The sequence below is a fragment of the Nanorana parkeri genome, unplaced genomic scaffold (genome assembly GCF_000935625.1).
Source record: "Nanorana parkeri isolate BGI_ZX_2015 unplaced genomic scaffold, ASM93562v1 scaffold257, whole genome shotgun sequence".
In the NCBI taxonomy this organism is placed as follows: Eukaryota; Metazoa; Chordata; class Amphibia; order Anura; family Dicroglossidae; genus Nanorana; species Nanorana parkeri.
The window spans coordinates 383,248-405,192 of NW_017306525.1; the positions used below are offsets into that span (position 1 = coordinate 383,248).

Sequence of the window (21,945 nt, forward strand, 5' to 3'; positions counted from 1 at the left end):
ACCAAAAAACAATTTCCCCCAAAAAAGAATCCTGTATACTGGTTTACTAATAGCTTAGGATAACTGTTCCTGTTAATGAACATACAAATGTGCATGAACAGTCAAGATCATGTAGGACCTGATGTAATTACATGATAGTACGCGGAGCTGGCATTGGTTCCCCACAGGCACCATTAGAATGAAACGTGCCCTGAACGTTTGGACCTAATTGACGGCTGTAGGGAGGTAATTACAATTCTTAGAACTGACACACAGATACATTAGTCCCATAAATATCGACTTGTACCGAGAGCAATGTATCGGCCACCATTTGAGACCCTCCTGTGAATGTTTTTTGTTGGTTCTGAATTCCTGCCTCAGAATAAGCATGCAGCAATTGAAATGTTAACTGACCCGTATGCTCAATTTAACTCATTTACTCAAAATGTCTAGCTGGTGAATCAGCATAACTGGCAGTATTGGAAGCATAGGTCAGAAATGTATTTTACTCTGTACCTACTTAAAGTATAACTAAAGGTAAAACTTTTTTTTCTATTTGGATAGAGTAGTGAGTGGTTAGAACTACAGTCTGTGTTCCAATCAGGTAAATTCACTCTCTAATTTGTGTGGTTCACCAACGTCACTTGAAAGTGAGGGCAAACCTAAAATGTTACGTTGCAACAAGAACAGGAATAGAGGGGAAATCTTAAAATGGGGACACTTGTTCCTGTGACAACTGTCGTAGAGGGATTTCCCTCTAATTGGAAAGATATTCTCTCATTTGCTGTTGGTCTACAAGGCAGAAAGTGAAGGGAAATCTCCCTAAAAAATAACAGGGACTTTAACTAGGGATGTCCCGATACCACTTTTTCAAGACAAGTACAAGTACTGTCCCTCATGTACTTGCCGATACCAATTAACTATACTTTTTCTTAAAGGGACATGTGGGATTTTTTCTAAAACAATACAGACTAATGATTTTAGGGCAGTTTCTCACCAGTGCTGCGTGCATTGCAGGTGACAGGTTCTCTTTAAGGTGACATTAGGGGTCTTTTAGACCTCTAGTGTCACTTTTCTACTTCACTGGATTCACTGAATGTAAATACAGCAGGCATTGGCTGGGAGCAATAGCCAGAAGATTTACAGCTGAACGGACATTCTCTTCTTACAATGAGAGTGCATGGAGCACGGGCATCTCACACTGAGATATATCACCAAAAGGAAACCGATTCATAAAGTTGAAAAGGACGGGACACGGAGGAGCAGCAGCAGCTAAGATACAGGGGTGAGGGGGGCTGCGGGGGAACTCACAGCTGCCGTCTCTTCTGCCTTCTCGTGCTGGCTACAGCGGTCTGTGAAAGGGACACCGAGCTCTGCAGCCAGGACCAGCAGGGAGAAGAGACTGTCCACACAACACTTAAGGTCCCCACACACCGTACGATAATCGCGGGAAATCCCGCGATCGTACGATTATCGTAAGGTGTGTGGAAGCCGTGCGACCTCTACTACTGTAAGGTTAAACTTACGGACATGTTCGAAAACCTGCCGCGCATCATACGATGTTCGGTGGGTTTGTGGCATGTCCGTACGATAACAGCCATACGGGCCGGTGTGCGCAAGTGCACACTGCCCGTTCGGCATTGCGGTCATCGGAAGCCCGCCCCTCGGGGCGTGGCTTGCGATCATCGCAAGTACGATCTGCCTATGCAAGATAGGCAGATCGTACGTTTTTTTAAGTACCTTACAACCATCGCAAGACAAAAGTCTTGCGATGGTTGTAAGGTGTGTGCCCAGCCTTACCCCCGCCATGCTGTCACACTTGCGGAGAGGGAGCCTCGTTTGGTGGAGAGGTGTTCTGGGGGAGGGGCTATTGGGGTCAATGGCCGAAGCTAGTTGAAAAAATTTAAACGGCCGGTATCTGATCTAGGCATCGGCCCCGATACCGGTACTAGCATCGGTATCGGGACATCCCTAACTTTAACCCTCCCTTACTCATTCCAAAATGGAAAACAAAACAAATGTGGCTTATTTTATATTTCAATTCCTAAAATATTATTAATATACGCAACTAATGCCCTTAAGGCTTCCCTTCACACCTATGTGTTGCAATACAATGCTCCTTTCCTCAAGGTGTGTACTGTGTTGGAGTACTATGTGCTTTGAAACCTATATGCTATGCATTGTGACACACTACATCAGCAGTAAATAAAGATGCATGTGTGTTTTTTTTTTTTTAACCTGCTTTGTTGTGCAATGGCAACCCATTCCATTAAATGAGCTGCTCTAACACACAATACAACACTTTTTTTTTTTTACCATACCACAAATATATCAATGGACCCTTAAGGATATCATCCATTGCATCTCTAACAACTTCATGATGCAAGAGAATGCATCGTTCCTACAAGTACTCTACTCTCCTTACCGAAGATATAGATGGATAGATATCTTTTTTTTCTTTTTATTTGCCAGTAGACCAGTAGACTTGTCTATTAAAGGGGGCATGTGAAGACAGAAATCATGGAGCTGCCATTGCTGACTTGTCAAAGGTGGACGCTCTTTTTTTCCTGATTCTGGCCCCAACATCAAGTGATCCCTGATGTGGAACAAGCACTTGAAGTCTGAACTCACATTTTGTATATTTGCTCCAGTTCAATGAAACCAGGAGCAGGATGAAAATCTTTTATGTTTGCAACTAGAAAAAAGTCTCAAATGGCAGTCCCTATATTTCTAACTTGCAGTTTTGTTTTTTTTAAATTTACATTTTTAACTTTGAGCGGTCCCTTTTTTTCCCCTAGTGCAGCAACCAGTCAGAAATGATTTTGTTCCAATTTAATTCTGAAATATACTTTACATTTTTAATCTTGGTGCATTTGTAACATAGGTGAAATGTAGAATGTATGTTTCTGCTATTGCCTTTGCTTTAACTTTTATAGGGGTATAGTTGTGAAGCTGACATTTACCAAACATTCACTGTAGGTGGATCCACTGGGAGCATGTGTTTTTTAAATTACAGTAAATAATTCACCACCAGTGAATGTTTGGTGACAGTTAAATTCATTGCTTTAGAAGTATCCTTTTAAATGTCTGTTCTATTTATGGTGGAAGTTTAAAGACACAAAAGCACTAATTGTTCTGTTTCTTTTCAATGTGAAAATAAAAAGTGTTTACTTGAAGGTTTTTTTTTTGCAGCAATATGTCAAGCTTACATGAATCTGTAGCCACTGGTGATTCCAGTCTCTTAAAAGATGCAGTCCCCATTCACACTTGGGCATAGCGGGCATGCGTGTTAAGGTCATGCCTGTTCACACGCTTTTTTTCTCTTCCCTGTGTATGCTGCGTGTGGCCCATTGAATTCAATGGTTGCGCATAATGCACTTTTGGTGTGCATTCGCTGGACAGGGACCTAAAGTGAAACTTTTATTTTCCAGTAACGGTATGATCTTTTGAAAACTGTACCAACTGTCATTAAAAAAAATCAGTCCTTGAGCTCCAGTCTGCTGGTCTTACCTGGGCCAAGATATGTCATCAATCTGCTGTAGGCAGGGGGCGGTATAACCTCCATCTCCTTCACCCCCACTGATCAGGCTGCAACATTGCAACTTTATAGTAAGTCATAAATTGAGAGATTGCAGCAGGGGGCAGATCTCTTTAACACATTTGTTAACAGCAAAGAATTACACTGGCACCAGGATTTACATGATCCTGTCATCTCTGAGCTGGTATCTCGGTCAAGGAAGTAGACGCAGACTCTGGATAGTGCCTGTACAAAAATGCAGTCCTGTTATCTTTGTTCAGGAGAGAAAAGCAGGTGAAGGCATTTTTTTTCCAAATTATTTCAACTAGTGATCCTTCCAGTAACACACTTCCTGTCCAAGGATGACCATGCTTACTCACTATGGATCTATAGAGGGGGAGTGTTGTAATCCAAGGACAGAAAGTATGTTAGGATTACAAAATACCTCTTCCTCCCCACAAAATAGGTGTTTTGTGGCCCACAGAAGTAAGTCGGACAGGGATTTTGGTGTAGCCAATGATATTAGAGAGAGGATGAAGAATAGTGGATCATATATATATATATTATATACATACAGTATAAATATCATTCCTACAGTGTAACAATGGTACACAGAAATGCTTTTGTCAAGCTTCAAGGCAACTTAAAAGTTAAACATAATAAAGCCATATGGATCAGCTCCTCAGTCTAGCTTTGGACTCTAACATGACTCTTCCAGCAGAATGTGGTCTGCCCTGTTCCCCCACAAGTGGGGAAAGCTTTTTATTCTGAAACTTTTTAGAAAGTGACGCATGGTTTTCCATTTCAAACCCCTGAAAAATGATAACATACAAAAGATTCCACACGGGATCAATATTTTTGCGGAGATACTTACTTGCTCCATCAGCGTTTATGGCCACAGTAGACCTCAAGAATGCAAATCTGTAAAACGGAGGGTAACAGGGCATAATGCACCTGCATGTAAGGCCTTGTTCACACCAAATGCAGAGCAGATCCGCTCAGGTTTCTGCACACGCAGTGCAGTGGGTTGTGCCGCGTTTTTGATGCGTTCCGGAACGTTTTAATGTTTTAGTTTAACATGGGCTTTTAGTGCGTTCCAGGCATTTGCATGTGTTTTTGATGCATTTGCATGCGTTCCAGAGCAGGTAAAATAGGGCTTGCTGCAGTTTTTCCACCTGCTCTGGAACTGCACGCTGCGGTGTGAACTGGAGCAAAAAAATACCATTGGAATACATTGGACGCAGTTTTGATCCGGTCTGCACCTGCTCTGCGCTTGGTGTCAAAAAGGCCTCACTCCCTACCATTTGGCCTCTCTTCAGCCATGTGCATCTTTACTGAGGTGTTAGCATAAGCTCTAATTATACATACAAAAGAACACACACCAAGCCAAAATAAGTTTTGCTCCTTTTTTCCATTCTCTCTCGCCCACTAAAACTTTGCCACCTGCCCTCACTTTCTTCAAAAAAGGAAAACACAAAACAGAAGGGCTGTAATATCTTCACTCTTTATTGACATAACCAGACATAAGTCAACGGCATTGCTCCACATCTGGTCGCCTGTAGGAAGTCGAGGAGAATGCCTATGAGAGTTTATTGTAATAATACCCAGATAGCTGCTTACTACTGTTCAGTATTCTGAATGATCTGATTGTTAACCTGCTGAATCTATTGGTATCATTATCCTCATACTGTATATGTAAAAAAAACCTTAACAGACGTAACTCTGGCTGGTTAAGATGGATCGTATCTGCGTCCGAGCGAGGAAACACGCACCTGTACGGACCTGCACTTGGGGTGAGTGTAGGGTGGCGTATGGCCGCGTAGTCCCATAGAGAAAGACAGGGGCTGCATACTAATCACACGCAGCACCTGTCTTTCCCGGGAGCTGAGCGATACGGCCGTGCACGGAGCACGGAGCTGTACGAGCTGGCCGATTACAGTGTGAATGAGGGTGAAAAAAGATCAGAAAACCTGTCACAAGGACATTGAGTGAACCTGATACAGCAAAACAGCACATGGGGATGGGAACCCACTTGGATAAAGCACCTTTCCAGGGAACCTGGACTGCGGCTTGGAGCCAGAGTTTTTCAAACATCAACAAGAGAATCTTCTGCTGTCAATGTTCTTTGATTTCTCGGCTGAAGGATGTTGGGTGGGAGCTGGCAGACTGAACCACCCACTGAACAAATTTTGGGTTGTTCATAAAGAATTAGATACAAATTTACTCTGTGTATAGCTAACGTTATGCAAAATTGTCAGCTCTCCCTAAGGTCTTATTCACACCAAATCCGGACCAGATTTGCATGAGTTTCTGCACATGCAGTGCAGTGTGTTTTGAGCCATTCCTGGCCGTTTCAAAAAAATTAAAATAATATTTTAGCCTACAATGAGCTTATAGTGCGTTCCAGGGCGTTTGCATGTGTTATGGTGTGCTCCAAAGCAGAAAAACTGCATGCTGCAGTTTTCCACATGCACTGGAACTGAATGCTCTGGTGTGAAATAGAGCCTAAAATACCATTGGAATACATTGGATGCATTTTTGATGCATTCTGTAACTGTTCTGAATCTGCTCCGCACTTGGTGTCAACTAGCCCTTATGCTGGGCACACACCTTACAAGACTTTTGTCTTGCGATGGTTGTAAGGTACTTAAAAAAAACGTACGATCTGCCTATCTTGGACAGGCAGATCGTACTTGCGATGATCGCAAGCCGCGCCCCCCTGAGGGGCAGGCTGCGGATGACCGCAATGCCGAACGGGCAGTGTGCGCTTGCGCACACCGGCCCATCTGGCTTTTATCTTACAAACATGCTACACACCCGCCGAACATCGTACGATGCTCGGCGGGTTTTCAAACATGTTCGTAAGTTAAAAGTCGTGCGACCTTACAGTGGTAGAGGTCACACGGCTTCCACACACCTTACGATAATCGTACGATCGCGGGATTTCCCGCGATTATCGTAAGGTGTGTGGGCACCCTAACTGTGAAAACACATTTGGGGGGATTTATCAAAACTAGAGCAGAAGAATCTGGAGCAGTTGCCTATGGCAACCAATCAGCTTCTCTCTTGTTTGTTCAGTTAGGGTTTGAAAATGAAATGTCAATGCTGATTGGTTGCCATGGGCAACTGCTTCATATTCCATCCCTTTCAGTATTGATAAATTCCCCTCAACTAGGGGAATGTATCAAAACTGGGGCAGACAAAATCTGGAGCAGCTGTGCATGGCAACCAATCAGCATCCACCTTTCATTTTCAAACCTTAACTGAACAAACTGAAGAGGGGGATTTATCAAAACTGGAGCAGACTCTGGAACAGTTGCCCATGTCAACCAATCAACATGCACCTTCCATTTTCAAACCTTAAAGGTGCCCATACACCTGCCGATTATCGCATGATAATCGGCAGGTGTACGGTCGCACGACTTTTGTCTTCCTAGCACGCTGGAAAACCCGCCAAAAATCGTACGATTTTTGGCGCACACTGCCCGCTCAGCATTGCAATCATCGACAAGCCCTCCCCTCAACGGGGAGGGCTTGCGATGACCGCAAGTACGATCTGCCCGTCCAAGATGGGCAGCTCGTACAAAATTTTAATGACCTTACAACCATTGCACAACGAAAGTTGTGCGATGGTTGTAAGGTGTATGGCCAGCTTAACTGAGGAGAGTAGCTGATTGAGTCTTCTGCTCCCATTTTGATAACCCTCCATCGACAATACAGTGTCTGCAAGCCCACCTTTTTATACAAATTCTCCATTGCTTCAAAGTACTGGCTCTGGTGACTCAGCTTACCCTGCATTCTAGATCATTCTGTAGTTCTGGTGGCACACCTGCAAGGTTTTCAGCCAAAAGTTAGCAAATAATGAACACAGCAGCAGCAAACCCGAACTACCTCCCTATTAAACGCCAGGTTACTCATGGGATCTCTGTGTTTGTGCTTTAGAATTTCTCCCTCATACGTATTACAGATATGATTACACTGAAAGTTGTCTTTATTTGCCAGCACAGGCCCTTGTCACTAATTACGCCATTAAGGGGGTAACGGACCTCTCCTGCATAAAACACGCAGTTCATTTTTCAAGCAGTGCGGCAAATAACGGTGTCACGTGATTGAGGAGTACATCCCAAAATATCTGCGCTTGCACCCTCATTTGTCACATGACATTGCTGGACCACACTGGGGTTGCGCTTCCAAATACGTCACGGGGCGGGTCTGAGAGGGGTAGGTGGAGTTGCCACTAGTAAACATGGCGACGCGTTCGCTACGGGTATCCCGCACCTGGGCACTGGCAATGTACACGAGGGGAGCGCTCCTGCTGCAACCAGATATCACCAGACACTCGCAAGGTGAGAGCGCCCATCCCCTCTGTCTGTCTGCGGCGCTGTCACTGCCAGTCCGCTGTAACCTGTCACTTGCTAGCAGAGTAAACAGTGCCAGTAACTTGCTGTATGAGCACACGTAATGACTGTCATAGTTTTCTTGCTTAATAAACTTAGCAGTTATGTTGTGTTTTACATTTGAAACAGGGCGATTTCCATTTTGATGCCCCAGGCACTCATATGGAATGTGTTATGTGGAATGCTATGTATGCCAATCAGTGATGTCTCATGCACACTATATATGATAACTAATAAATCACAGCCCCGTATATCAGATATACGTATTAGATGAAAATAGTTGATGAAGGAAGAACTTGAATGCTTTAGGAGTGGGTGGGCTGTTTTCATAATGAGCAAAAATGCACTTACCTCCTAGTGTTCCCTCATCCAACAATGTGAGGTCTGTTTTACCCCCCCACCCATCACACTATAGCTGACATCTTCTACCAGGCCTGGCATGTGTTACCATGCATCCCTATTTAAAGAGACACTAAACTCAGGTGTTAAATCTTAAAAATACATTCAAGTACCCTAAAGGAGAACTATGAGGCGAGTGATTTCCACTCATTCTCATAGTTAGAGCAAACCTATGACAAAGAAGCTGTCACTGGTCGGCTCTATTGATCGGGAAATGACCAGAAACATGCAGCCGATCCGCTCACTTCCCGATCGTCCCGATTCCCACCTCCCCTCTGATCCTCCAGCGCTGAGTGGAGGAACGACCAGGGAAAGGGGGTAAGCACAGCTGGCTGTCCATATAGGCAGAGCCAGCTGTCACTCGCACAGCTGGGTGGAACCAGACAGTATTGTCAGGATCCATCCTGGCTGTGGCACTCTCATTATATCGCAATATACTGAGCTTTGGGTAATAGGAGGAGGTTAGTATATGTCCTCCTGTGACCCTTAAGAGAACTATGGGGAAAAACACTTACCCCATAGTTCTCTTTTAACTATTAACAAAAATGTATATTTTGTATATCACTCGGCTGTAGATCCTCAAATCATTTCTGAATTAGTGCTGACACTGTCCTTCCTTCTGGAGGGTGGCTACTTTTGTTCCCCATGGTCCCTGTGTGTGTGTGTTGTAAAGTAGCCATCACTCTCTAAACTAAATGTGAGATTGCAATCCATCCTGAGGGGGAGTTTGGAGTGGTGGCTACAAAAACAAGTGCACATTACCACATATATTGGCCTACACTCTGTATCTTCATCTGCGTTCCAGAAGTGCTAAAAAGAGTAGAAATTCCACTGCCACAAACAAACAAAAAATAACAGACTCTGCATAGAAGAAAAAGGTTGTAGCAGAACTATAATACCTTCCCAAAAATATCAAAAACTTATCAAAATGTAAACCTGAACCTGGCTTTTACTTAAAGTGGACCTTTACCACCTTTCACTAAAAATCACATCAGCATTTAGCTCTGCATATTGATATGAAATCATCTTACATTCATTAGTTAAATATTTATTTTTTCTTTTACTTACAATTACTGTTTTTCTACTTCCTCTTCGGCATTAGTGATGTAGCTCATGTCTAAGAGATGCATCTTGGGAAGGTTAGATCAGCAGTGCATTGCTGGGAAATCTCCTCTGTAAACTGTGAGATCTGGGTGGAAGGGCATTTTATTTCCCCTGAGAGGATGTGCATGGTCATATGTTCTAGTCACATGTGCCAGAGTTCCGGGAAGTAAAGGGATGCATAATAGATTAATCTGCCCTTAGTAAAAATGGCCACCGTGAGAAGAATAGGGAACTAGAATAGTAAACTAGGTTTGAACACTGTCTGTCCTAACAGAAGGTTACAGACTTAGAAGCATTGTATGTTAATGAGAGGAAGTGTAGTCTGTCCCTTCGTTTATCCATCTACTTTCCTTTTTAAACTGGTAGCTTGGAATCTGCACATAAGCCTTCACCAAAGAAACATCTAAAAGGTAACCATTTTTAAATAAATATTTAAATATGTTTAGATATGCTGTGGACACATAAACATATAGCAGAAGGGGACCACCAGTGCAGGCACATCTGCAGCGATGGATTACCATTCTTCCACAACCATAGCAGTGCTGGCGAGGGACCCAGGCATTAGATGATTAGACAGGGGTGGACAATTTTTGGGGGGAATTCAGGAGTCAGTCTGTCCAATCCTGCAGCCAGCAGGATATTTTAGGAGCCAGCAGGATATTTTAGGAGCCAGCTCTATTGACAACAACTAGAGAAAACCTCAAAAATTAGGCGCCAGCTGTAAACTGTAAGGAGCATTGGCTATCTGGCTCCTGGGATGTGTCCAGCCATGCATTAAGATGTTTTGCAGTAACATGGTAAAATGCGGGGTTTACTGCAAAATATGTAAGAATCCAGCCAGTGAGACTACAAATCCTGTCATGCCTGTGGCTGTCAGATTCTTGCAGTGCCTCGTGGCATTTGTAGTTGCACCCCAGCTGGAGTGCCAGAGTTTGTATACCCCTGCCATAGAGGGCCATCTGCAAGATGCCAAAAATGAAGCCAGGCGCTGGGCTGCCCAGTGACCAAAGAGAGAGGATGCTACACCCGGAAGAAGTGGCAAAGAAGATGGTGGAGGTGGACGGCGCAGCAAGCGATAGCAATGAACTGTCAGCTCTGTAGGAATACAAACAGTCTGCGTTACCTGTATGTTCTGTGCTAAGAAAAAAATGGAGACTGATGTTGCCGACATCGTTTGAAAGTGGATGTCATGCTGATCCAATGGCTAAAGTGCTTTGAGCCTGGCATAGAGGAAGTATAGGGATAAGGAAAGCAAATGTGAAATAAAGGATAAAATGGTCATGTTTTTGGATTTCATAGCTATTTGTGACCCCATTGTGGAGATTACCCTCTCATGTCCCGTCCTGGTGACTGCTTAAAAAACCCAAAACAACCTGATAATGAAAAACAACAATAGAAACACTTTTGTTCAGTAGAGTGGGGAAGGCTTAAGCTGCCCATACACCTTACAATTATCTGCAGATTTTCTGTGGTCTGATGGAAAAAGTGCAACAGATTGGCCCAGGTGGAGATTACTCCATCCACACAATTAAGTGTAGATGGAGGAATCTGTTGCACCTTTTCCATCTGACCACAGAAAATCTGCAGGTAATTGTAAGGTGTGTGGGCAGCTTTAGAATATCTGTCAGGGTTTTAGTGCTGTCCTTTTGCGTGCTGCCCATTGATGAGAGTCTGCCACCTTTCAGCAGGAGATGTCATTAGTGTCAACCTGCAGACTTTTTTTTATATAGCTCTCAGCCAGATTCAGATCTTGGTATTGAAATATCTTGGGAAGCTAAAGAGTTTGAACATTTTATCCTAAAACACTCTGACCGTGCCATGCTATAAAATGTTCACTTAAATGAAATAACGGATGGATTGGTAGAATCACCATTGTTTTGGAATACTGGAGCCTCAGCATTTCAACCATCCTTGAAACTCAATTGAATTATTTTGCCACTGGCAAAACTGTGCTCCAGATTTATTCAGCTGATATTTGTGACAGTGTATATTCTGTAAATAGGAAAAAACAACAAAGGCATAGCAATCCAAGCATTCCCACGATGACACAATAGCCTATGTTAAGGCTTGACAAAACAGTTTGAAGTGGCGAGACATCCGCTTAGAACAATCAATATTGAAGGGCAGATGTCCATGATTTCAAGGAAGTAGAAATTCAACTTAAAATTAGATCATCTGTGGAACATTTATATTAATGTTATGATACATTTCTAGATCCCTTAAATGCTATACTAGAGTACAATAAATAAACCCAAAAAGGAGAAGTATGAAGTAAAGTAATATGGGAGTAATCACTCATGTACACACTCTCTTGCTTCATCACTTTGGGGTTCTTTACAAAAGTTTTACCCAGCATATAGCTGGGTGAATGCCATTTGCACACCACTAGCGCCCCTTGATGGTGCTGAAGAGTATAGGCGAATACGCTGGGTGGCACTGTTATAAATAAAGCCCTTGTGTCACTGACCTAGAACATGAGTTTAGATGAAGATAATTGACTTTTTCATACTTTACTGATGTGTAAAGTATAAGGCCCCTTTTCAGATGGCCTTATCAGGTCCACCTGTCAGATTTTCAGGCAGATCTGATTGGATGCCTAACGTAAGTCTATGGGCAGCTGGATCTAAACAGACCGGTGTTCCGTTTCGCTGGAACTGATCGTGCTGGATTAGGGGTAATCTGATGTAAACAGATAGATGTCCATTTACATCCAATTCCCTATAGACCAACATGGGGTCTGACCATGCGGTGACATCCGATCCATACCGCTGCAATCTTTAAAGGGATCTCGGCATGAATTCCCTCCTGATTGGATAATGTGAAGAGGGTCTATGTAGAGCCAAAACCTTCTTTTTTTTTCTTTTTACATTTTGGGAAAGAATAGTGAAGGGTAAAAACACTTGCTAGCTTTTTATTGCTGTCTTTGTTCCTGATCGATAGATTCTTCCTCCATATTTGTTCTGGTGCCTATTGTCAGCAGGGCATAAAGTGATGGGAAATCCAAAATGTTGTCACCAGAGCCAAAAGTGTGAGGAAATCTTACAATGGGGACACGTGCTCCAGTGACAGCTGTCTAAGAGGGTAATTCCCATCAGTTTAGAGAGATTTCCTTTCGGTTGTGTCTCACAGGAAGTGAAGGGAAATCTACAGGACATAGACAGCATAATAAACCAACAAGGGGTTGAATCCTTTCCTGCTCAATCAAGAACTCAAAAAGATGTTTACACATACACTTTGAAGTAATAATGCAAAAGGGTCAGTATAACATCCCGACAACTAGCATGTTCAGAAAGTGGTCAACAGCAACCCATATTTTTCTCATGATGGGTTACCTTTAAGTAAATCTGCCAGAATCCTGGGCAGTTCAGATTAGGCATATACAAAGGTATAGTAGACGTGACCTTCAGTGAAAACTGCATGTCCAAATAATCTGCAGATCTAGAGATAAAGGTTGCTGAAGTTATGTACAAATCCTGAATTTTCATGTAAAACTCTCACACACTCCTACCACCAAACTACCTAGTTGATCAACAAGGCCATCCATCACTTTATAGAAACAGTAGAGAGGCTTCAAGTGCAGGAGAAAAAGGACAAATATTACAGTTCACCATGAGCCTTGATTTCAGCACACATCACCTAACCAATGCAAAGAGACTGATTAGTTGATAGTCTATGAGGGACATGTGTATCTAGTAATTCACTTGGGTTATATTGCCACCTGTAAGAGGTTTGGACCCCATCAACCATCATGCCTCAGTTTTTTACTAGGGTCTAGGAGGTTGTTTTGTTTTTTTTTCCTCTCAGCTACGCTGGAAAAATAGGACCTTTTTATTTTTATTATATTTTTTCAAATAATGCTGCTTTGAACTAGTCTCTACACAGCACACCGAACTTGAAAAACTTCAGCAATAGCTTTGGAAGATGTACCTGGACCCGCTCGATCAAAGATTTCAGGGCTATCCTGGATTGTGATCTTAGGGAACTGGTCTCTGCATTGTCTTGCTTTCCAGACCACTGTGTGCGCTATTATTTAGCCTGAAGGTGCCCATACACCTTACGATTATCGGACGAAACTTTTCGTCCGATGATTGAACCGTCGTACAATTGTCATACGGCGGCCCCATACTGCCCCGATTATCGCAAGGTTCAATCAGCGGTAGTTAAAAAAACACCTGGACGAATTGCGGTAATCGACCGCACGTATCTTCGTTTGCGCATGAACAGTGTTAATTGTACGACTTTTGATGTACGGAAACGCCACCAACCTTGCGAAAATCGTACGATCGACTGAAGTTTCTGAACATGCAGGAAAGACCAAAAGTCGTACGATTGTACAGTACTGGCGGTTGCACACTACCCATACACCTTACGATTGTCGTACGAAAAGTCGATCGCATACGATTTTCATACGATAATCGTAAGGTGCACGGGCACCTTTAAGATTGTGAATTTTGCCTGAAATGTGACCCTTGGCATTGGTCTCTGTATTATGGCATTTTCCAGACATTTGTGTACTGTGTTAGCTGCAGAGCACTTTCCATGTCCAGAGCCATGGCACAGCGTCTGGTGTGGCCCAATCTCTGAGGACTCAAGTATTAAATAATACCTCACAGCTGTTACTGTTGGGTGCCATTTTAAAATTACCACCACCACCATCTTACAGCAGAGATGGTTTAAGGTGAGGTAGCAGTTGCCCCTTAGGAAAGATTCCTGTCATGGTTTTGAACACCAGGTTGATCCTCGGTGCCTTTTCTTGATCGTGGCATATTCCATTTGTACTTTCATCACTATTTTCATCTAGCACTCATTTGAGCTTTGCTTCTTCCAGATAATCTTTGTAGTAAGATTTCACATCTGTTGGATTCCTCAGTGGCTACTTCCTACCCCTCTGGTGGACTGCTTTTGGACATTCCAAATGTCTGACTATTACTACAAGTCCAAGGCCAAGTCCATTGAGGGACACAGGTCCCGTCCCTCAGTGTTATTGGCCTTATGTGGTGATTGATCAAAAAATTGATGGGTTGTACAGGGGCTGACTTAAAGAAGAACTCCGGGCAGAATCAAACTTGCAATGGGGCTGCCACCGCACTACAAGGGTTAAGTGCTCGATTTGGTCTTGGGTCTAAAATAACAAAGATATACTCACCCGAACCTTGGTCGTAACTGGCTGCTAGACCAGTCTTTGCAGCCTCTCTCTCCCTACACTCCAATACACTTTGTTTTACTTAGTGATTCATCAATCCTTAGACCACCAGACTGGAGGGGGGAGAGAGGCTACAGGGACTGGTTAAGTTTTATTCTGCTGGAGTTCTTCTTTAATGTTTTTTGTCTGCCAGTGTCCAAAGCTCCTGAAGGCCGCAGTATAACCCAAATGTCTTAGAATTACTACATGTAGTTATCATGTACATCTGTGTGTCTCAATGGAGTTAAAGAAAAATAATTTTATGGCAAGTACATTTTTTTTTCTTTCTTAAATTAGCTGTTATTTTGGATTATGGATTTATCTAACAGTTTTTATTCCTCTGAAGCTTGCAGGCTAAAGTCATCAGCTCAGCTTCTAGCGCGACAAGATTTACCTAAATTGGCTTACCACAAGCTTAAAGGCAAAAGTCCTGGAGTCATTTTTTTGCCTGGTTATGCATCAGATATGAATGGTCAAAAAGCACTGGCACTTGAAGATTTCTGCAAATCCATGGGTCACTCATTCATCCGGTAACTATCATTACTTCTCACATTTGTAGGACTTATACAGTGCTGCCAATTGCACCATTGAATTGAATACATAAAAAAGCAAATGTGTTCTTGATATACATATATTCCAGTCAAACAAAAATGTGTGTAGATGTACATTGCTTGCTATGACTTTTGCTCGTTTCCTGGTTTTGCCTGATTTGTGCTAGGCCAACCTGGTTATCTTGAACAACTAACCCCAAGCCTATGGTTCCACAAACATGGCAATTCTATTGCCATCCATGTGCAGAGTACGAGTACCGATACCTTTCCTCAAGTGCTCGCCAATACCAATTACCGATACTTTTTTTAGTGTCATGTGATAGTTTTTCTAAAACAATACAGACTAATAATTTTAGGACAGTGGTGGAGCACCAAACACTGCGACCCTGGTAGTTCTGCCACTGACTCCAAGCTGTAGAGGGACTACAAATCCCAACAATGCCTTATGCAGCAATGCAGGATGGCACCGGCTATGGTGGACTACAATCCCCAGCAGTACATTACATACGGTAATGCAGAATAATACCATCAGTCATAGAGGACTACAAATCCCAGCAATACATTATACAGCAATGGAGAATAATACCATCAGCTATAGAGGAGTACAAATCCCAGCAAAACATTATACAGCAATGCAGAATGGCAGTGGCTATAGAGGACTACAAATCACAGCAATACATTATACAGCAATGCTGGTAGCAGCTGCAAACACTGCGACCCTGGTAGTTCTGCCAATGACTCCAAGCTGTAGAGGGACTACCAATCCCAGCAATACCTTATGCAGAATGGCGCCGGCTATAGAGGTCTACAAATCCCAGCAATGTAGAATAATATGAAGCTACATACTCTGTGCTGGTTCGTAGTGCGGTGAGGGTTTACCAGGAAGGAGGAGGAGGAGATGTGCAGCCGCACTTTAAACGGGCACTGTGCTGTTCACAGGAAGGCTGCTGAGATCCCCAGCAAGTTTGGGACCTCAGGCAGCTGCTTCAATTTTAAAATTGAAGTGACGGTATCGGCATTTAGTATCAGGGCATTTTCACGAGTAAGAGTACTCGTGAAAATGCCCAGTATTGGCACCCATATCGGTATTGGTGCATCCCTACGTATAATCAATGAGAATTATACTCACCCCTGATCTACACCCATTGCAATCTACAATAAAATTGTGCAATAAGATTAGAAAGCGGCTGCAGCACCACTCAGAGGCAGTCTGATTGTCCTACTTGAGCTAGGTACAAGGGATTATATAAAAATCAAATTATGTTAAACTGAGTTTCCTTGCTGACATAGCACAGTTTCGTGAGCTCTGTTAGCATTTCACTCCCTCCCTGGAGTTGTCCACTGTTTATTCAAGTGGAAGGCTTGCAGAACAGAATAATCACACTGATAATGGAAGACAAGTTTTGACATGCAACTAAAACATAAATTCATCAATTCAATTTATCAAACTGAATTTTTGGTGTTCAGGTTGCACAAGGGATTTCTGTATGTATATTCTGATAATAGCTGTAAGGACAGCCAAGATGCAGCAGTAGATTAATGAAAATGAAACGCCTCCTTTTGAGCTTTTGCTGTTGGATGTTAGGGGACATTTTGTGAGGTCCTTTGTTTTAAAGGAAAAGGTTGCCAAATAGACTGAGTGTCTTTTATATTAGCTATTTTTTTAAGTTTTCAGAATTTGCAAGAGGTTCTTTATTTCTTAATCATCTTGTTTTAATTTTCAGGTTTGATTACACAGGATGTGGCAGCTCAGAAGGAGACATGAAAGAGTGTACAATAGGGAAATGGAAGAAGGATGTACTTTCTGTTCTGGATGATGTGTCTGAAGGACCCCAGGTTAAACTCTTCTGTATTTTGTCATGTTGGGGCATAGGTATTTCCTAGTTTGTATGATTCTGTCCTTGTTGGCCATAGGATAGATATATATGTTTGTTTTTCAAATATGTTCTTTCTACTGCATCAGCACAAACCAAATGGATGAACTTTGATCCTTTGTGTCACTCGTACTGTCTCCAAATTTTGTAAATGTATAAATGTATTTGATTAATTTACCTAATTTTCCTCTTATGCATTTATAAACTGAAATATATATATATTAGGGCTGCGGAAATTAACGATGAATCCCTCGATTAATCGTTAATGTTTTTGATCGGTACTCACCTCCTCCGCCGGATTCCGGCTCTTCCGTCGGAGATCCGGTGACGTCACGGACATCGACGTCACCGGACTCCTCCCCCCTTCCCCAGGTGACTCTGTCGGCTAACGAAGGGAAGGGGGGAGGAGTCCGGTGACATCGTTGTCCGTGACATCACCGGACTCCTCCCCCTTCCCTTCGTTACCTCATGGAATCACTTGGGCGGTGAGTCTCATGGTTCATACTAACATATACTAAGATATGCAATAGAAGAGGTAATATACTCAACTCTCTGTTCAAGGGCTGCATCCTCTGTCAGTTTCTTCAGCTTTCAACACTTCCAGGAATGTTGGATACCTGTATCCCTCACTACACACTGTGGTTTAATCCTCCAACCCCTACAGGACACAGCATTGATGTACAGGTCAGTGGATGGAACCACAGTGTGCAGTGGGGTACAAATCCCAGAAGTGTCAAATTCTAATGAGCCTGATAAAATCTTTGTTTTACAAATAGTAATTACAATTACAGTTTGTATTTTTTGTTATATATGGTTATAGGGAGTTTAAGTGTTGAAACTTATTCATCTGGTTCGGGGTGGGCAGCTCCCACCATCCAGTTTGCTTTAACTAGAAATCCCAACATGCCTCTGGGAGTCATGCCCGTAACTGTTAGTGTTGCACTGTCTCATAGGATTTGTAATTCCACAACAACTGGTTTTGCCCACCCCTGATCTAGATGAAACATTTTGTATTAAGGTTACGTCTGCAAACATGTAGCTGTGTTCAGTACACTAGAAAATCTTGTCAAAGCCCATCACCAGTTTACAATCGACCCCCTGCATGTGGTTTAAATGTTTTTAGGGTACATATACTTTTGCTTGCTGGTCACAGGTGTTCTTCCATTTTACTTCTTGTCCAACGATGGGCAGTCTTTGGAACTGCAGAGAGCGATGTAGACATTGTAATGTCGATATCCCTCACTGCAGTATTCTACTTTTGAGCCTAGGCCATTGTGGTGACACAACACAAAGGTGTATGTCCATGACAGCCTGGGCTCACAAGAAATGGTTTGAATGGCAGTGGCTGTCATTCAACCCCCAAGTGGACCAGCAGCAAGATGTGAGTTTGTAGGGGACAGTGCCAGAAAGCAGATGAGTGATGCAGCAAAAGCTACTTTTTTATTTTAACTATTGCGGAGTAAGGAGATTTTTGTTTAAAAAGGGAAAACTGGAGTTCTACTTAATTAGGGGGGACTTCTGTTTAGCTTTAGTTTCAGTACTGTATTTATATTACTTTTGTTCATTTTATTATTATTTTTTGTTTCTTTTAAGATATTAGTTGGGTCAAGCATGGGAGGATGGCTCATGTTGCTTGCTGCGCTAGCTCGTCCAGAAAAGATTGTAGCCCTTGTTGGTGTCGCCCCTGCTGCTGACTATTTTGTAACAGCATTTAGTCAACTTCCAACAGAGGTAAATGTAACAATGTCAATGTAATTGAAAGTGAAATGTTGTTTATGATTAAATTAGATGTGTAATCGCAAAACTTCTTTTTTTTTTTTTATAGTGTACGGGAAGGTTAAATCTTTTTTTAGTTTTTTTGTTTGCCATCTCTTTCTTATTAGGGAGACTTTTGTTTTCTTTCTGTCCTCGAGACTCAAAAGAAAGGGAGCAGATATCTTTCCAATGTGAGGAAAATCCAATCTTAACCCCTTTATGACAAGAGACGTACACTGTACGTCTCGCCACGAAGTGCCTATATGACTGTACGTGACGAGTTATTTAAGGCTCTGTAATGCAGGTAAGCGCTGATTCTCAGCGGTTACCAGTCATTAATGAATGCCTCAGTATTGAGACATTAATTAATGAAAAAGTTAGGCTTTTGTAAAAGCTTCTTTCTTTCATTAATGAAAGAATGAAGCCGTTACATACAAATACGGGAGCGCTAAATAGCGATCCCGTATCTGACAGCTTAAGGTAGCAGAGTGAGTCCACCTCTCTGCTATTCGGTTTGACCTCTGGATAGATTGGCTCGATGTTTATGATACATTTCAGGCACAGTGTTACAATGTATCTCTGTGCCTGAAATGTATCACTTCTGATTGTCTAGGCGTGATCGGAAACCTTTAGTGAGATCTGATTCTGACATGCTGTTAGGATCAGTCTCTAAGGTTATTATCAGCTGTTCCTAAGTTTGGATCAGCCTAATAATAACCAAAAATGAAAAAAGTTAATTGATCAAGCAGTCGTAGTGACTGTTTGAAATAAACTGACAAAAAAAAAGTGTAATAAAAAAAAAGTGTGAAAAAAATTAGGAAAATAAAAAATTATAGTATAAAAAATATATTTATATATAAGTATTCTAAAAAAATAATAATCAAAACTTGTGAAAAAAGTGTTTTCTTTACGTTTTTTCCCCCTCATTTAATTAAATATTTTATTCAAACTAAGGGAGGCGTTGGATACACATGTTTGATATAATTATATAGCCTTATCTGTCCTCTAAAAATAATATGTGTGGGTACATTTAGTGAGAAAGTATATTACTGGTGTGGAAGAATCACACAGCAAAAATGTAAGAAGTGTGTCAGTCATTTTATGAACAGAAACTGAAAACTAGCTGTCATGAAGGGGTTAAACAGTTGTCATTCAAAGATTTCCCCTCTATTCCTGTTAAGGTGGCAACTCAATATTTTGGATTTACCTAACTTTCATTCCTAGTGACATTGGGGATTGGAACTAGAGGCCCATGGCTTTTCTGGTGATCCTTTCACTGGTGCTAACCCACCAGCAATAGAATCTCTATGCAAAGCATTGTAAATTCTCACCTACTTCTGCATCTGTGAGCCATTGCTGATGAGTGACATTCTTCTTCTGGACAGTAAGAAGCGATGCATTGAAGTATTTTTTCTGCTCTGTACAGGACAATGGATGCTAATGGCCCTTATACAACATTGAATTTGTATGTTTTAATAATCTTGGTGGCAGCCAGGGCCGGATTTGCTCTCCCTGCCGCCCCAAGGCCAGGTTCCGTAATGCCCCCCCGCCCCCCCGCCCAAATCAACAGAAAATGGCAACCGGATGGCAGGGTTAGTTCTAATTTTTTTTGTTTCTTTATTTTTTTCTTACTTTTTTAATTAATTATTATTTCTTATTTTTTTTAATTTTTATTAATTTTTTTAACAATTTTTTTTTTCATTTAACTTTATTGCTATCACAGAGGAGAAAAAAATCCGCTGTGTGATAGCAATTGGAGGTGACAGGTTCTCTTTATTGACCCTGTCACCTCCAAAACAGCACTTCTAGCACAGCACTGTGCTAGAACTTCTGTCACAGCTGAGATGGGAAGAGCAGAGCTCTCCCCTCTCACTATGTACATCGGCGGCAGGGACAGGAGACAGACTCGGCGGCCGGGGGGAGGACGGAGTCCCAAAGACAGAGCCAGCAGAGAGAGGTAGGTGGGGGGCGGGGGGGGGCGGCAGCACACATTTTACAAGTGATTGCGGCGACATCGCCGCAATCGCTTGATAACGCGCGAGCGGATTCCCCACACTACATTTAGTCCTGCCTTAGTCCTGCCTGTATGTTCCAGCCGTCGGGGGACTCCACGCCGCTGCCGCCCCGAGGCCTGGCCTCGGTGACCTTGTGCGGAATCTGGGCCTGGTGGCATCTAATCATCTGTTTTATTAATGCAGCGATTTTACTAGAGTAGTAGTATGTTGTCTATGGTTTATGCAATACTTTTTTCACCTGTTATTTTTGGAATGATGTACTGCACACAATTTGTATGTTCATTGAAGACCTATTCATGCTAAGGCAGTTGTGAATTATTATCTTTGGTGCTGCTCTTTTTGCACCATTAACATACTTTTGAGCTGCCATTTCCAGTGTGTTTCACATGAAACAATGAAATCTGTTCATGCTGCTTTGCTCCCTGGGAAGATGAAACAATCGCAGTGCTTTTTCCTAACTTGCCGTTTTTTGGCTCATTAATGGATTGTAGGATTTGTGGTCTATATTAAATATAGTTGTCTTTTTTGTTTTTCCTATTTTCAGGAAAAGAAGGCTATTGAAGAAGCAGGGGAGTGGAAATTACCTTCAAAGTATTGTGATTCTGGATTTTACAGCATACCTTATTCCTTTGTTAAAGAAGCTCAAAACCATTGCATATTACATAGTCCTATACCTGTAACTTCTCCCGTTCGACTGATCCATGGCATGAAAGATGAGGATGTGCCATGGCATGTGTCCATGCAGATTGCTGACCGAGTACTCAGCACAGATGTAGATGTCATTCTCCGAAAACATGGTCAACATCGGATGAGTGAAAAAGATGACATGAAGCTTCTAGTGTATACAATTGATGATTTAATTGATAAACTTATAACGCTGGGATGAAGTGAATACAACCAAATACACTGAACCATAGGCAATAGGCTGCACCTAAGTGTTCTTCCCGTCAAGCATCCCATAATATATAGATGTTTGCACAAATCAGGGCCACAGGAGGTTATGTGGGAAAGGAAAGATTGCTTACTATGTCACTTCAGTATTTACAGTGTCTTTTTATACTACCCCAATTTTCCTACGGTAGATTTCTTTAGTAAATGTGAATTTTTTGAATTGTACAGACTTGCTTGCAATCACGTCAGCACTAATGCTTATTATGTTTATAGCAAAAAAT

At 42.2% G+C, this 21,945-nt stretch overlaps 1 protein-coding gene across 1 annotated transcript; it reads left to right on the forward strand.

Annotated features, from left to right (window-relative positions):
• Window positions 1-7,697: 7,697 nt before the first annotated feature.
• ABHD10 (abhydrolase domain containing 10) lies at window positions 7,698-21,945 on the forward strand. The gene is made up of 5 exons (XM_018556899.1): window positions 7,698-7,842; window positions 14,925-15,108; window positions 16,854-16,965; window positions 18,597-18,734; window positions 21,318-21,945. Exons 1-5 carry the CDS (start codon window positions 7,743-7,745, stop codon window positions 21,657-21,659), a joined length of 876 nt encoding a protein of 291 aa, XP_018412401.1. The 5' UTR covers window positions 7,698-7,742; the 3' UTR covers window positions 21,660-21,945.

What these genes read in the sequence shown, in the direction of transcription:
- ABHD10 (XM_018556899.1), top strand. Translation starts at nt 7,743, where the DNA reads ATGGCGACGCGTTCGCTACGGGTATCCCGCACCTGGGCACTGGCAATG. An exon ending in ATGGGTCACTCATTCATCCG is followed by an intron (nt 15,109 to 16,853) that starts GTAACTATCATT and finishes TTTAATTTTCAG; the next exon opens with GTTTGATTACACAGGATGTG. An exon ending in ATGTGTCTGAAGGACCCCAG is followed by an intron (nt 16,966 to 18,596) that starts GTTAAACTCTTC and finishes GTTTCTTTTAAG; the next exon opens with ATATTAGTTGGGTCAAGCAT.